The 14,586-nt window shown below is 36.2% G+C and overlaps 1 protein-coding gene across 2 annotated transcripts in view; it reads left to right on the top strand.

Annotated features, from left to right (window-relative positions):
- Window positions 1–14,586, top strand: part of LOC137622367 (MAGUK p55 subfamily member 7-like) — an 87,005-nt gene that overhangs the window by 34,816 nt on the left and 37,603 nt on the right. For both annotated transcript variants that reach the window (XM_068352960.1, XM_068352959.1), the window contains exon 3: window positions 9,778–9,908. In XM_068352960.1, the coding sequence (XP_068209061.1) occupies window positions 9,778–9,908 (131 nt within the window). The remainder of the gene's footprint in view (window positions 1–9,777; window positions 9,909–14,586) is intronic.

The raw sequence follows: 14,586 nt of genomic DNA, 5'->3' as shown, positions 1-14,586 counted from the left end.
AAATTTTACATAATTTCATAAATTTTATTTTTCGTATTTATACAAACTTGTCTTTATTAAAGATCCCACCTCAACCATCTTACACGTCTTTTGACCAGGAGAGAGTGAAGAGCATCACAAGGAGGTGTCAAGCACCCCATGCGCTGTGGTTGCCCAGCAACCGTTTGGTGATGCAATAATATCTTTTTCTTTGATTGTCTGGTCATTGATAAAATGAGACTAGGAGTAACCATGTAAACGACCAGGGTTTGTATTGCGAGGAAAATATAAATTTTAAAAAAATTTGTAGTGTTTTAATTGCTAAATGTTAAAGGTAATTTCTTAAACCACCAGGCATTCTTGGCCATTCTATTAATCCTGCCCAATTTATAGCCTTTATTGAGTAAGTTCTATCAAAAGGACTATCTGACATGACTTTGTGGTCTTTGAATGTTTTGTATATTTACTCGAGTCTCCTTATTTGAGTGGATAGAAATCTCTTTGCAAGTGATTCTTTTCTTTTTGGGACAAAGTTGGCTCATTACTCTTTACTCTTATGCTTCTAAATGGTACGGGTTGCATGATGATACGGCAAAGGAATTCTAGCAAGATCTTTAAATAATGTGATTTCTTAAACTGTTGTGCTATCAGCAAAGTGAATTTGTGTTAAGATAAGATTATCTCTAATTTTGTTTGATGCATCAGCATGGTCCTTTAGGCAACTACATTTGAATATACAATACTGTAGTATATTGATATTTTTTGTCAGATTCCTAATTACAAAAAAGAAAAAAACATTATTCTAAGGTTTATACAAGAAAACCAATAATCACCCAACTTTTCTCTCTTACTTTTTGATATTTTGGAGTTACTGGTCATTCAATTACCCCTTGTTCTCTTAAAGGTTTAAAGGCTGCTCATGAATGGCACAGGCAAGGGAAAATTACAGTGCCCTATCGAGGAGGACAAAGCTGTAGAGACTGACTATATATACCATATGATCAGCGCCCAAGCCCCGTCTCCCCCCAAGCTGGGACCAAGGAGGGCCAGGCAATGGCTGTTGAGGACTCAGCAGGTATACAGATCTGCTGGAACTTCTCATGGAAGTTATAAGAGAACTTCCAGAATGGTTAAATCTGCTACGTCAACCATATAGAAGAAAGTTCCACGACGCAGTATATTGCCTGTCACTTCAGGGCTGGAGACTATTCAGCATCTCCTCCGAAATAAGGCTTTTCAGGATAGACTGCGAAACAACTTTCTGGATATCTCTGAAAGTCGTCCGCAGCAGTCTACCGAGCTTAGTCGAAATTCTTCTGTGATTGGTATCGTAGGGGGAATATTGCTCCATTCAAGGCTGCTATTCCCTTGATTGCCAACTTTTTGGTGTTTTTGAGGAATGAGAAATCCCTTTCAGTCACTGCAGTACTGTAAAAGGTTACTGCTTGGCTTTGTGCCAGATTTTCAAACTGAAAGGGCTTTCCCTCTCCTCTTCATGGGAACTCTCAGCTCTCATCAGAAGTTTCAAGCAGAATTGTCCTCCGTGAGAACTCAAACCCCCTTCCTGGGATGTGACAAAGGTTCTCAGGTCTTTGAAGAAACCCCCCTACAAACTTATGCATAAAACCGAGTCCTTACCCTAAAAACTCTCTTCCTCCTTACCGTAGCTTCAGCCAAGAGAGTAAGTGAACTTAAATGTCTATCTTGTCTTAAGTCACATTCCAGAGGGTTAGAAGAATTATCCCTATTATTTGTTCCCGATTTTGTGGCCAAAATCTAAAGTCCAGTTGAAAACATTATCAGATTTGACTCACAGATCTTGTCCTTCAAAGAGGTAACTGATGACCCGGATGATATTTCATTCTGTTCCGCGAGGGCAATTTAAAAATATTTAAAGAGAACAATGCATCTGAAGCCTAAAATTTTCAATTTCTTTGTAAGTACAGGTCGCTCCAAAAAAAAGTATAAAAAAAAAATAAACGGTTTCCATTAAGAGAAACAATCATGAGAGCTTATAAATCCTATGGGGAAGCATCGCCTGTGGCCCCCACTAGAGCCCATGATATCCGTGGTCTTGCTGCAGCCTTAGTATTCCTTTAAAACCACTCTGTAGCACAAGTCCTCAAAGCTGGGGTATGGAAGAGACAAAACACTTTTAAGGACCATTACCTTAGAGGTTGTACTCGTAGGTCCCTGGACACATTCTCTTTAGGCCCTATAATCCTGTGCTCTTATGGGGTCGTAACTATTTTTATCAAAGGCATCAGTTATTCTCTGCATTATAAGGGCATGTAATATGGATCATGGCAGATGGTGATCACAGATTGACTTGAAGCCTTCTCTTGGATTTCCTCCTAATGCAAGTAACAATAACATGATTTTTCATTTATTTTTGTTTACCTATATACTGTACAGTATTGGATAGTCTATATGTGACTTTTATTGTCCATATACCTTCACCCCTGGCACAAGACTATCCTCTTGAATTGAACTTTACTGCCTTGAATCTTTTCGAGCTGGTGTACAGTTCTAATATAATACACTTTAGACTTTTTGCTCTTACTTATAAGAAATTGTGTCTATCAGAAAATAATTCGACACTTAACGTGGCAGCACTAGACTCTTGCTCAGCACTGATAGGGTGAGGAATTTTTCTAAGAATATTGTCCAAGAATACAGTTTCCTTTTAGCTACGTGAGACCATTGGGCATGGATATTTTCCCCCCAAAGAGACTTCGAATGGGACCCCAAGGGTGTGAGGTATTAGTTCTGTCTTGACCATCGGTAAGAACAAGTCAGTGGTGCGAGTTCTGAAGGCGGGAGTCTGGATACGCCAGACAACCTTCATTCCCCACTATCTTTGGGAATATACCCACAGGTCCTTATACCATTACCCTCAGAGCTGTGGTACCTGCCCAACAGGTTGTGTAAGCAAGCCTAGCTCCCTCACGGGACAAGAATCATTGCTTCTAAGATAGCGGTCGCGACGTAAGACTGGAATGAGGGGTAAGAATATCTGGCCTTTTCCCTCTTCTTTCTTCCTCACTCTTTGGGTGCAGCAGTTGGGGAATTATTTGCTGGACAGGCTGCTAGTTTTATGTAAGTTGCACAATCTAATAACGTTTCTTTACAGCCAAGTTTGTATTGAAATATCTACCTCATCCTTCCAGATGAGAGGAAGGATGAAGGAATGTATGCCTGAAAATTATACTGGAAGGGATCAAACTTTCAAAAAAACTAATTCTGTACAATTAAAATGAAAGGGGGTAAATATATGACCATATATTCAGGTATATTCTAAGGGATACAGGTTCGTCCATAACGGCCTACCAGTCTCTTGGTAGGGACCAAGCCTAACGCACAAGACATTTCATGTTCGGGTAGCTAGGAGCTTGACAGGAGCCATTACTGTACTTTTGCCCCTCTGCAGGACCAAATTAGATTGTCCTTTTCCAGCTTAGTAAACCAACCATTTGGTCATTAATGTACGATGATTTGTATTAGTGGAGGAACAAATTACAAAGTCTAAAAGTAATTTGTATTTTTCCTATTATTATTATTATTATTATTATTATTATTATTATTATTATTATTATTATTATTATTATTACTAGCTAAGATACAACCCTAGTTGGAAAAGCATGATTCTATAAGCCCAAGGGGTCCAACAGGGAAAAATAGCCCAGTGAGGAAAGGAAATAAGGAAATAAATAAACTACAAGAGAAGTAATAACGACGTAAATAAAATATCTTAAAATCATTAACAACATTAAATTAGATCTATCGTATATTTATCATAAAAACTTTGTAAAAACAAGAGGAAGAGAAAAAAGATAGAATAGCGTACCCGAGTGTACCGTCAAGCAAGAGAACTCTAACCCAAGACAGTGGAAGACCATGGTACAGTACACGAGGCTATGGCACTACCCAAGACTAGAGAACAATAGTTTGATTTTGGAATGTCCTTATCCTAGAAGAGCTACTTACCATAGCTAAAGAGTTTCTTCTACCCTTACCAAGAGGAAAGTAGCCACTGAACATTTACATTACAAGAGTTAACCCCTTTAGCAAAGAAGAATTGTTTGGTAATCTCAGTGTTGTCAAGCATATGAGGACAGAGGAGAATGTGAAAACAATAAGTCAGACTATTCAGTATATGTGTAGGCAAAGGGAAAATGAACCGTAACCAGAGAGAAGGATCCAATGTAGCACTGTCTGGCCAGTCAAAGGATCCAATAATTCTCTAGCAGGAGTATCTCAAAGGGTGTCTGGTGCCCTGGCCAACCTACTACCTCAAATTGTAGTTCAAGTTACGCTGCCTGGCTCGACTGCCCAACAAGTTCTATGCCAAGATCAAAGGGATGGTTGCTCTGCCTGGTGAGTAGGCAGGGCCAGACCTCCATCTGCCAACATCTATTACTACCTCATTAAATGTTTAAACAGTCTTTCTTTTTTAGATAAAGACATACTTCTACTATAAGATTGAGGTTTGTATAGTTAGGAAAAATACTCAATACTGTTAAAATATGTGACATTTTATACATAAGTCCTTAAAAAGTTATTTCCTGTATCTTGTGTTATAGTTATTTGAAATACAGTGCTTGCCTTACCAAACATGAGTGACTGGTTTCTGCAATGCTAATATTTTTATTCAAAAGTATGTGATACAGTACTGACCTTGTTTAATATTTTAAAGATTTTATCTGTACATTACTGTATTTAGAATTTTAGGATATAATCAAGTAAATATGTTTGCCTTTATTGTTATATAGTTTTGGTGTTTTTAAATATATCTTATAATTGCATTTTCTTGTGTGCTTTCAGAGTTATATTCCTAACTTACTAAATAAGGTTTTATTGCGGCTAACTGTATGATTTTTTGTGAGTTGTTGTTGGTTTAAGAGTTAATAGCTTGATAAGGGTATAGTATTCCTATACAGTCAAATTTTGTTCCTTTGCATAAACAAACCTTTTATCTTTTAGAATAGGGATGTCTTCAGTATTATTATTATTATTAATTGCTAAGCAACAACCCTAATTGGAAAAGAAAGATGCTATAATCCCAGGGGCCCCAACAGGGAAAATAGCCCAGTGAGGAAAGGAAACAACGAAAAATAATACATTTTAACAATGACATTAAATAAATATTTTCTATATAAACTATGAAAACTTTAACAAAACAAATGGAAGAGAAATGAGATAGAATAGTGTGCCCGAGTGTATCCTCAAGCAAGGGAACTCTTAACCCAAGACAGTGGAAGACCATGGTACAGAGGCTGTGGCACTACCCAAGACTCAAGAACAATTGTTTGATTTTGGAGTGTCCTTCTCCTAGAAAAGCTGCTTACCATAGCTAAAGAGTCTCTTCTACCCTTACCAAGAGGAAAGTAGCCACTGAACAATTACAGTGCAGTAGGAGAATTCTGAAGTAGAATAGTAAGACTGGAACTGACATTAAATCATTAAAAAGGTACAATAGTTGGTTAACAAGTGGTGTAAGGGGGAAGTCCTGCCAACTTGCCTGTCACAGAAAACCTGTATACACTTTTGTCTTTGGCCACAGACTTCCTTTCATGCTTTCTCGACTTCTAAATCTCTTCTATTCCTTTATGACAAATGGTTTCTATTTTTTGAACACTCCCTCTTGTAAGTGGAATGTCAGAGGTATGTCTGCCGCTGTCAGTATGGAGTGTCATGCTTTGCATCATCCATTCAACTTTATTCCATACCTACCATCCAGGGTCTGACTTTTGATTTTCAACATAGGTGAAAAAATTCTATGTTTTTGCGCTTGAAGTCTTGTGCGGCCTTCTCTAGTCGTTTCTTGTTGGCTCTTCACAAATTTTAACAGGATGATTCACATGCTCCTCTTAGCCGAACCGGTACTTAGCAGGCCATATTCAATTGGTCCATACTCGGCCTTCAAAGAGAAAGCTCTTATGTTTTCTTAATGTTTCAAGGGATCTGTAGTGCATACAAGTCTTCAGTCTTTCCAAAAAGTTTTTTCATTCCTCAGATGTTAATGCAAGCCTCCACCTGAGTGTTTATGCCTGGGCCGCTTGGAATGGCCTCTTCGAAGTCTTTCCAGGATGAAATCGAGACTACTCGTTGTTCTTTTTATGATCTGAGCATTTTGATTTGATGAAGATAGTGATCTCATAGCCAAGCAATGGATGAATTATTATTACATGTATTATTACTAGTTAAGCTACAACCCTAGTTAGAAAAGCAGGATGCTATAAGCCCAATGGTTCCAACAGGGGAAAATAGCCCAGTAAGGAAAGGAAATAAGTAATCTATATGAGAATTATTGAATGATTAATAAAAAATATTTACAGAACAGTAATATCAAATCAGATCTCTCCTATGTATACTACAAAAGAGTCTTATGACAACCTGTTCAACATAAAACATTTGCTACAAGTTTGAACTTTTGAAGTTGAACCAATTTAGCTACCTGATTAGGAAGATCATTCCATAACTTGGTTACAGCTGGAATGAAACTTGTAGAATACTGTGTATTATTGAGCCTCATGATGGAAAAGGCATGACTATAAGAATTGACTGCATATCTTGTGTTTTGAACAGGATGGTACTGTCCAGGAAGATCTGAATGCAAAGGATGTTCAGAATTATGAAAAATCGTATGCAATATGCATGATAAACTAATTGAGCTAGGGTGCCGTAGATTAATATTTATATCAGGAATAAGAATTTTACAATACCAAAGTTCCTGTCCAACAAATTAAGATAAGAATCAGCAACTGAAGACCAGACGGGAACAATACTCGAAACAAGGTAGAATGAAATAATTAAAACTTGTTCAGAATAGATTGATGACTGAAAATTTTACAAGATTTTCTCAATAAGCCTATTTTATGAGTATTTGAAGAAGAGACACGTCTACTGTAATGTGTTTCTTAAAAGTAAATTTGGTGTTGAGAATCACACTTAAACTTTTGAGTCATACAGTGTAAGAAACTTTATCAATGCTGAGATCTGGATGCTGAGGAGCCACTGTCCTTGACCTATATACAATCATAGTTTAAATTTAGTTAGGATCCAACTTCATCCCCCATAATTTGCACCATGCGCTAATTTTAGCTAGATCTCGATTAAGGGATTCAGCAACCCAAGATCCTCATTCAGGCGATGGAATTGATGTAGAGAGAGTAGCATTATCTGCATATGTAACAAGCTTGAATTCTAGGCCAAACACATTCCATGTTTGTATAGTATGAAAAGTAATGGGCCAAGAACACTACCCTGAGGAACACCAGACATCATATTCCTATACTCACTATGGTGCCCATTAACAACAACAGGGATTGGTGTTCAGGGGTAACTTTTCCTTGTACTCGCATTGGGAAACAGAGAGGAAGAGCTACGGTTTCTGATTATTTGGAACCACTGAACCACTTGTGGTCGCTTGCAAGAACTGTTGTCAAAAAGTATGTTTACTCTCTCTTTTAGCTCCTCCACCAACTCCTTTCCCCTCCTTTAATTTTCTTCAGACACTACTTAGAAGAAAGTAGCGGCAGTAGTAATTGCGTAGGAGTCCTTTCGTTAAGTGCATTGAGAATTCTAGGGTGTTGTTCTCCTTTGTGAGGGAGTGACAGATTTCAGTCACCGACCATTTGTTAGTTTGGTGAGATGGATCTGTAGGCCAAGTAAGGTTGAGTATTGTTCTTACCTTTATCATTCTTATGATGCAGGAGGAATGTCCTTAAGAAGAGTCTATTCCCTCTTCTGGAGAGAGTATCGGCTCTCATCCTTCGAGGGTGATCGAATAGTTGTTAGCTCGGTGTGAAGGTCTTTCATGGGTAGGGTGCAGGAGAACGGGAGGACAAGGGTTTGTATTTGTGTAGGATCACATCACAATTTTAAAAAGTTGTATTTTTGATAAATCTAAAAACCAGAGTCCTTTAAGTTGTACTTCTTAGTTATACAATACGCCTTTCCTCAACCACCCCACAAGTCCTAGCCTGAAGGTCAAAGAGAGCGCTCAGTGGCCTGTCGGGTAGGTGTGGCTTCCTCGCCTCTTGGGAGTAACTACCACCTCCTCGTTAAAGTTTTAATGGCCATATCCATCTTTCCTGAAATTGCTCTATACAAACCTGTGTCCTTCAAATTAAATGTCCCACCTTAATCACTCCTTGCAGTCCTAAGGCCAAGGACTAAAGTGTTTATTTTGTGACAAGCAGGTGGGCGGAGCTCCCCCCTCACGCCACCTGTCCCGCTCACTTTGTGCCATCTTTCGTTATATAGCTACCCTATAAACAATTCGATATCCATCCCAGAAATGCTGAAGAGAGATCCTTATTTAAAAGAACTCAAGTTTGTATGGCTACAAAAAATATGAATCAAGTTTGAATTTTTTTTTTTCATATCTAAGATTATTTCTTTAAATATTGTAAAGGAAACGTTAAATAATACAATATTTTATTTTCAATACTAGATATTGAATAAAAATTGGGATTGTCTAGGGGCCACTTAAAGATTCAAAATTTGGGATTTTATTTGAAGTATATGAAATGAAATTTTATTTTCTACATGTAGTTCTAGCATCTGATTTGATATTTAATTTTAAAGATCCGTTTTTTAAGAGCTATAGTGGATTTTAGGCTATGATTAAAAAGGCATGTCTGGATTTACTAAATTCTCTTGTGTTAATTCATACTGCATAATGTATTTCTTAACTCATGCATTATCAGCCTTGTCTTGAATACTGATATATTGACCTTGAATGCTGTAGAATTTGATGTGGAGGGCTTTTTAATGGGTTGTGGTGGCCGATGTGGTAACGTCCCTGACTGGTGAACGACAGAGTGGGGTTGAGTCCCGCTCAAACCCGTTAGTATCTTTAGTTGCTGCAAAGAAAAGGAAATAAGGAAAAACTACAATCGAAGTTTAAGAACAATAATAACATTAAAAATAAATCTCATGTTTAAAATATAAAATCTTCAAAAAAACAAGAGGATAAAAACTTCAAATTAACGAGAGGAAGACTAGAAACGATAGAATAGAGTGCCCGAGTGTACCCTCAAGCAAGAGATCTCCAACCCAAGACTTGGAAAACCATGGTACAAAGACTATCAGACTACTTAAGACTTAGTGAACAATGGTTTGATTTTGGAGTGTATATTGCTACAAACTAAGAATTTAGGGATAGCAATGAGGAAATAGATGAATGAAACTGGGTAATAAATGGCACAAATTCGGAAAATTATAGAGGCCTGAATATTGGAAGAGCAAATGAATATTGGTTATATTCAGCCGAGCTTCTATCCTTCTTAATCTGGACAAATAGGTATGACTGAATTTTGTTTTATGGAAGTATGGAGTTTTATGATAAATAGTTTCATGTGAACAACATGAAGATGATATTTATTAATAAAAAAAACCATATCCACACATCTATAATTAGAACATTGTCATCTTGAATTTGAGTTGTGAGCTCATCTATTAGGTCATAGTGTGCTAGAATAAAAGCCTCTGTGTGTTTTTATGAAGTTTAAAATTCTGATCTTTATTTTGTGATATTTACATTCATAGCTAAATTTTGTCCATTTAAAAGTGTTGAATGTCTTGAATATTTTATTTATGTAGAATGGTGAATGTATTTTTCATTGTTTTTTATTAAATATTGTATAGAAAATTAGTTTTCATGCAGTAGTTGTAGTATTACGGTATAAACGACATTAGTTTCTTGATCTAATGGAATGTCCAAATCTTTTTCAAAGGGATTCTATCTTCCTTATGTATTTTGAAGTGAAAAATTTTCAAATTTTTTTCCAGCTCTGGGTGGCTTGCTGTCCTCCCTTGAAAAAGCCCGGATACAGCTGGACAGCGATGAGGAGGATTTTGGGTTCCTTGCAGACTTGCTCAAGTCAAGGGAGTTGCAAGCTCTTGTCCATGTACATAATAAAGTGAGTTGAATTGCTTGAGTGTAAGCTTTGTTTGTGAAAAAGTCATGCCGGTATTCCTACGTGTCCATGCCACTAAATTCCACCTTCTTATCCAATTTTATAATGTGTTTATTCCTAAGGTTGTACAAGGTACTGTATGACCTTATATCTTCCTTGATAATCTAGAAATTAGCGAATGATATTTTACTTTATTCCTTTTAGCAATTGCATAAGTGACTAAGTTATGCCGGTATAGTTTTTGCATGTGTCACTGAAGTCCCATATACAGAAGGGCTGATATTTTGAGAGTTGCTGTCTATACTGTGACTAATTCCACATGTACTTTGCTGCAGTCTGGGCTTATCTTTTTTTGCATGGGTCTGTGGAATGATTGATATGTAAAGCAGTGATTATCTTCTATTGTTACAAGCTGGATTGATTAATTCAGTGTGTGTTTCTTCTTTCTTAGTATCTCATTTGTTCTTGTGCATATACTGTACACTGTACAAACCTTTTGTTGTTTAAAATAGGGAAGCTCTTCAGCAGAACTGTAATGGCCAATTTTTGTTGACTTCATTAACGATGTAGTTAATGACATGTAGTGAATGTGGACAAGTAATTTTCTCTCTCTCTCTCTCTCTCTCTCTCTCTCTCTCTCTCTCTCTCTCTCTCTCTCTCTCTCTCTCTCTCTCTCTCTCTCTCTCTCTTAATTGAAAATAAGATAAAATTTAGAATGAAACATTTGACAAATCTCTCTCTCTCTCTCTCTCTCTCTCTCTCTCTCTCTCTCTCTCTCTCTCTCTCTCTCTCTCTCTCTCTCAGTTTTGTATCTGTGTGCCGGTGAGTGATTAAACTTTTGCGGCCCTATAAATATCATGATTTAACGGGGATAACAAAAGGCTATCGAGTGCAATATAGCTACAAGTTTTCGTGAATAGTCAGTGATTAGTTTGAGGTCGGAGAAGTGGGATAAAACGTCGGCATAGAATAGTTATCTTGTGAATTACTAAAAATCTAATCAAGATGGCTATGTACAACACGGGCAAGGCTTGGAGAGACATCGCTGGACTCAGCAAAAATAAATTCCATGAGTTGGCGAAACAGGAGCTCGACCGTCTGATAACAGAGGTCACTAGTAACGTCAACCAATGTGACGGAAGAATATTCGCAGACATATTGAAACAATATGATCCAATAAACTGGAGCAAATCTGCGGAAAACATCAGCAAAATAATAGAAGAAATTCCAAAAAAAATCCAAGTGTTAAAGAAACTTATAAAGAAAGTCTACATCAATCAACACATTCCATCAAAGAACAATAAGAAGTCCAATATGGTGAATATGCTGATTGATGCAATGGGAAAAAGAATGCCAAAATGGTGTAATACATGTAAGATATGGTATTCCATTAATAATCCTCAACAATTGATTAGAAAATGTGATGCCTGTCATGTCCCAACACATCCCACATGTGCTGAAATACAGCAAAAAATAAAAAATAAAGACACAAAGGTATTCTGCTCAACATGCTTAGTCTGGATAGAAAATATAATTAAGTCGAGACTAAATCTGCAAATAGTTGAAGATAAAGAAGAGGAAGAAGAAGAAACAGAAGAAGAAGAAGAAGAAAAAGAAGAAGAAGAGAACAATGAACAGGATATGTGTAAGGATGCAGAAGAAATCATTGATATAACCTATGATGCCATCCAACAACATACTTATGAAGAAATAAATTACCAGATGGAAACAAATAATAGACCCAAGAGACTACCCGGACCTACATAATTTTAGGGAAGAGCAAGAACAAGAAAAAATAGAAAAGAAGGATATAGTCTGCAATATGCTGAAAAGAGGGAATTGCAGATTTGGCGAAAGATGCTACTACAAGCATCCAAAGATATGCCATAATTATGAAATATATGGTAAATGTGCGTATTTAGACGGATATGGAGACGAATGCAGAGATCTCCATCCAAAAATATGCAAAAACCTAAAAGAAGGAAAAGGATGCATTTACAACAAAAAATGTCGATATATGCATCCTGCAACCATGAATGAAAGTAAGAAAACTCAGCAAACTGAAAAGAAAAATGAAAGCAAAAAAAGAAACAAAAAAAGAAACAAAAAAGCAGGCCGTGTATATACCGCGCTTTGAACCAAGAGCCCCAAGATATGAGGCCTTTCAACCTAAACCGGCACATGTAGAACCCAACTACAAAGAATGCATCTATAATGCCAGGGGTTGGTGCAGATATGGGGACAGTTGCAGGTATACACACACAAATAAATATGAAGGCGAAAGAGCAAATATAATAGAAAAGTTGGATTTTTTAATGGCAGAATTCCGGGAAATGAAGAAAAGAACATCATATCAGAACAGGAAGGAAGCATGGGAGAATCCATATTATTACCAATATTAAATAATGGGGATGAAACACAAACCATAATAGTAATGAATGCACAGGGTTTAGTCACGAGTAACTCTAAAAGGAAAATAGAGTTCTTAGAAGAACTAACCCAAATTGAAAAAAATAGATATATTAAATATAAGTGAAACATGGTATTCCCAAGAGACTGGCAGTGATGACCAGATAAAGGGTTTCCAAACTTATAGATCAGACAGAAAAAATAGGAATCAAGGGGGAACCGCAATATATGGAAGAGACATAAATCAAGGAAAAGTATGTGAAAAATACAGCAACACAGAATGTGAATTGATTGCGGTAGAATTTGAATTTGAAAAACTAATGAATATTGTAGTTTACAGACCCCCAAACACTAAGGAGTTTGATATAATAATAGAAAAAATAGATGGTATATGTAGAAACCATAAAGACTGGAATATACTCCTATCCGGAGATTTTAACTTTCCTTTCGTGGAATGGAAAGAACGGATAGAAGAAAGTGGTTGTATGTATACATATAAAAAAGATAGTAATAGTAGCGCAGAAGATAAGAGGCAATTTGAAAAGCTTCAAGATATGCTATTAGAACATAATATGCAACAAATAAACCACATTCCAACAAGAAAGGAAAATGTCCTAGATCTAGTATTTGTGAATGAGGTGAATTATGTTAAAGAAATAATAGTGTATAACACGGGAATTTCAGACCACAATGTCATAGAATTGATAGTTCATTCCAAAGCAAGTGATCACAGAATTAATAAAAACACAAAACTTTGGGAAGGATATGGAAAATATAACTTTTACAGTAAGAATATAAAATGGTCAGAAATAAATGAAGAACTGGATAAAGAATGGAAAAATGTATTTATAAGTGATAATATACAGGTAAATACGGATATACTGTACAAAATACTGGAGAAAATTGTTGAAAAATATGTACCGAAAAAAAACAATAAACAAAAGACGTGCATACCAAGAGACAGAAGGATCTTATTTCAGAAAATTAAAAAGTGGAAGAAAAATCTTGCAAAAGAAAAAAATGTGTGGAAAATGAGGGAAATAAAATGTAAGATAGAAAATGCAGAACAAAAGATTATACAGTCGAAAGAAAATGAAAAAAGGGACTTAGAAGAAAGGACACTTCAAAATATAAAAAGAAACCCCAAAGTACTTTACTCCTATGCAAAAAAGATGAATAAAAGGAGAATAGAAATAGGCCCTCTAAGAATTGAAGGACGGCTAACGAATGAAAAAAAGGAAATATGCAACATATTAGCAGAAAAATATAAGAGTGAGTTCACGCCAAGAATTGCGAATGAGAATAATGAAACAGAAATGAGAGAAGAAAATGTTGAATATCTAACGGATATAGATATTAATGAAGCAGATATTGTCACGGCTATAAACGAAATTAAAAATGGATCGGCAGCCGGACCAGATGGAGTTCCAGCGATTTTGTTAAAAAAAACTGCAAACACTATCGCGAAGCCACTTGCAATACTGCTAAGACAGAGTATAGATATGAGCGAGATATATGTTAAACATAAATTAGCTTATATAACCCCTATCTTCAAAAGTGGATCAAGACTAGAGGCAAGCAATTATAGACCTGTTAGTCTAACATCACATATTATGAAAGTGTATGAGAGGGTAATAAAAAAGAAAATAATGAACCATTTGGTCAAAAATAATTTGTTTAATATGGGTCAACACGGTTTCGTACCTGGAAAAAGTACACAGACCCAACTGATAGCTCACTATGAAAACATATACAATAATATGATATATGAAAAAGACACAGATGTGATCTATCTAGATTTTGCAAAAGCCTTTGACAAGGTAGACCATAACATATTGGAGAAAAAAATGAGAAAGCATAATATTGTGGGAAAGATAGGAAAATGGGTAAAAGAATTCCTGCAAAACAGAAAACAGATAGTGGTTGCAAATGACAAGAAATCAGATGAAGCCCAGGTAATATCTGGTGTGCCTCAAGGTACGGTATTAGCTGCACTGCTATTTGTTATTATGATCTCAGACATAGACTGTGATGTTGAAAACTCCGTAGTGAGAAGTTTCGCCGATGACACAAGAATAAGTAGAGAAATTACTTGTGATGAAGATAGGAACTCACTACAAAGAGATCTAAACAAAATATATGAATGGGCGGAGATAAATAGGATGGTATTTAACTCCGATAAATTTGAATCAATAAATTATGGAAACAGAGAAGGAATGGTGTATGCATACAAGGGACCTAATAATGAGACAATCACAAACAAGGAAGCAAT

Source organism: Palaemon carinicauda, chromosome 29 (assembly GCF_036898095.1).
Source record: "Palaemon carinicauda isolate YSFRI2023 chromosome 29, ASM3689809v2, whole genome shotgun sequence".
In the NCBI taxonomy this organism is placed as follows: Eukaryota; Metazoa; Arthropoda; class Malacostraca; order Decapoda; family Palaemonidae; genus Palaemon; species Palaemon carinicauda.
The sequence above is the reverse complement of the archived record's forward strand: the minus strand, read 5'-3'. Positions and strand labels throughout refer to the sequence as shown.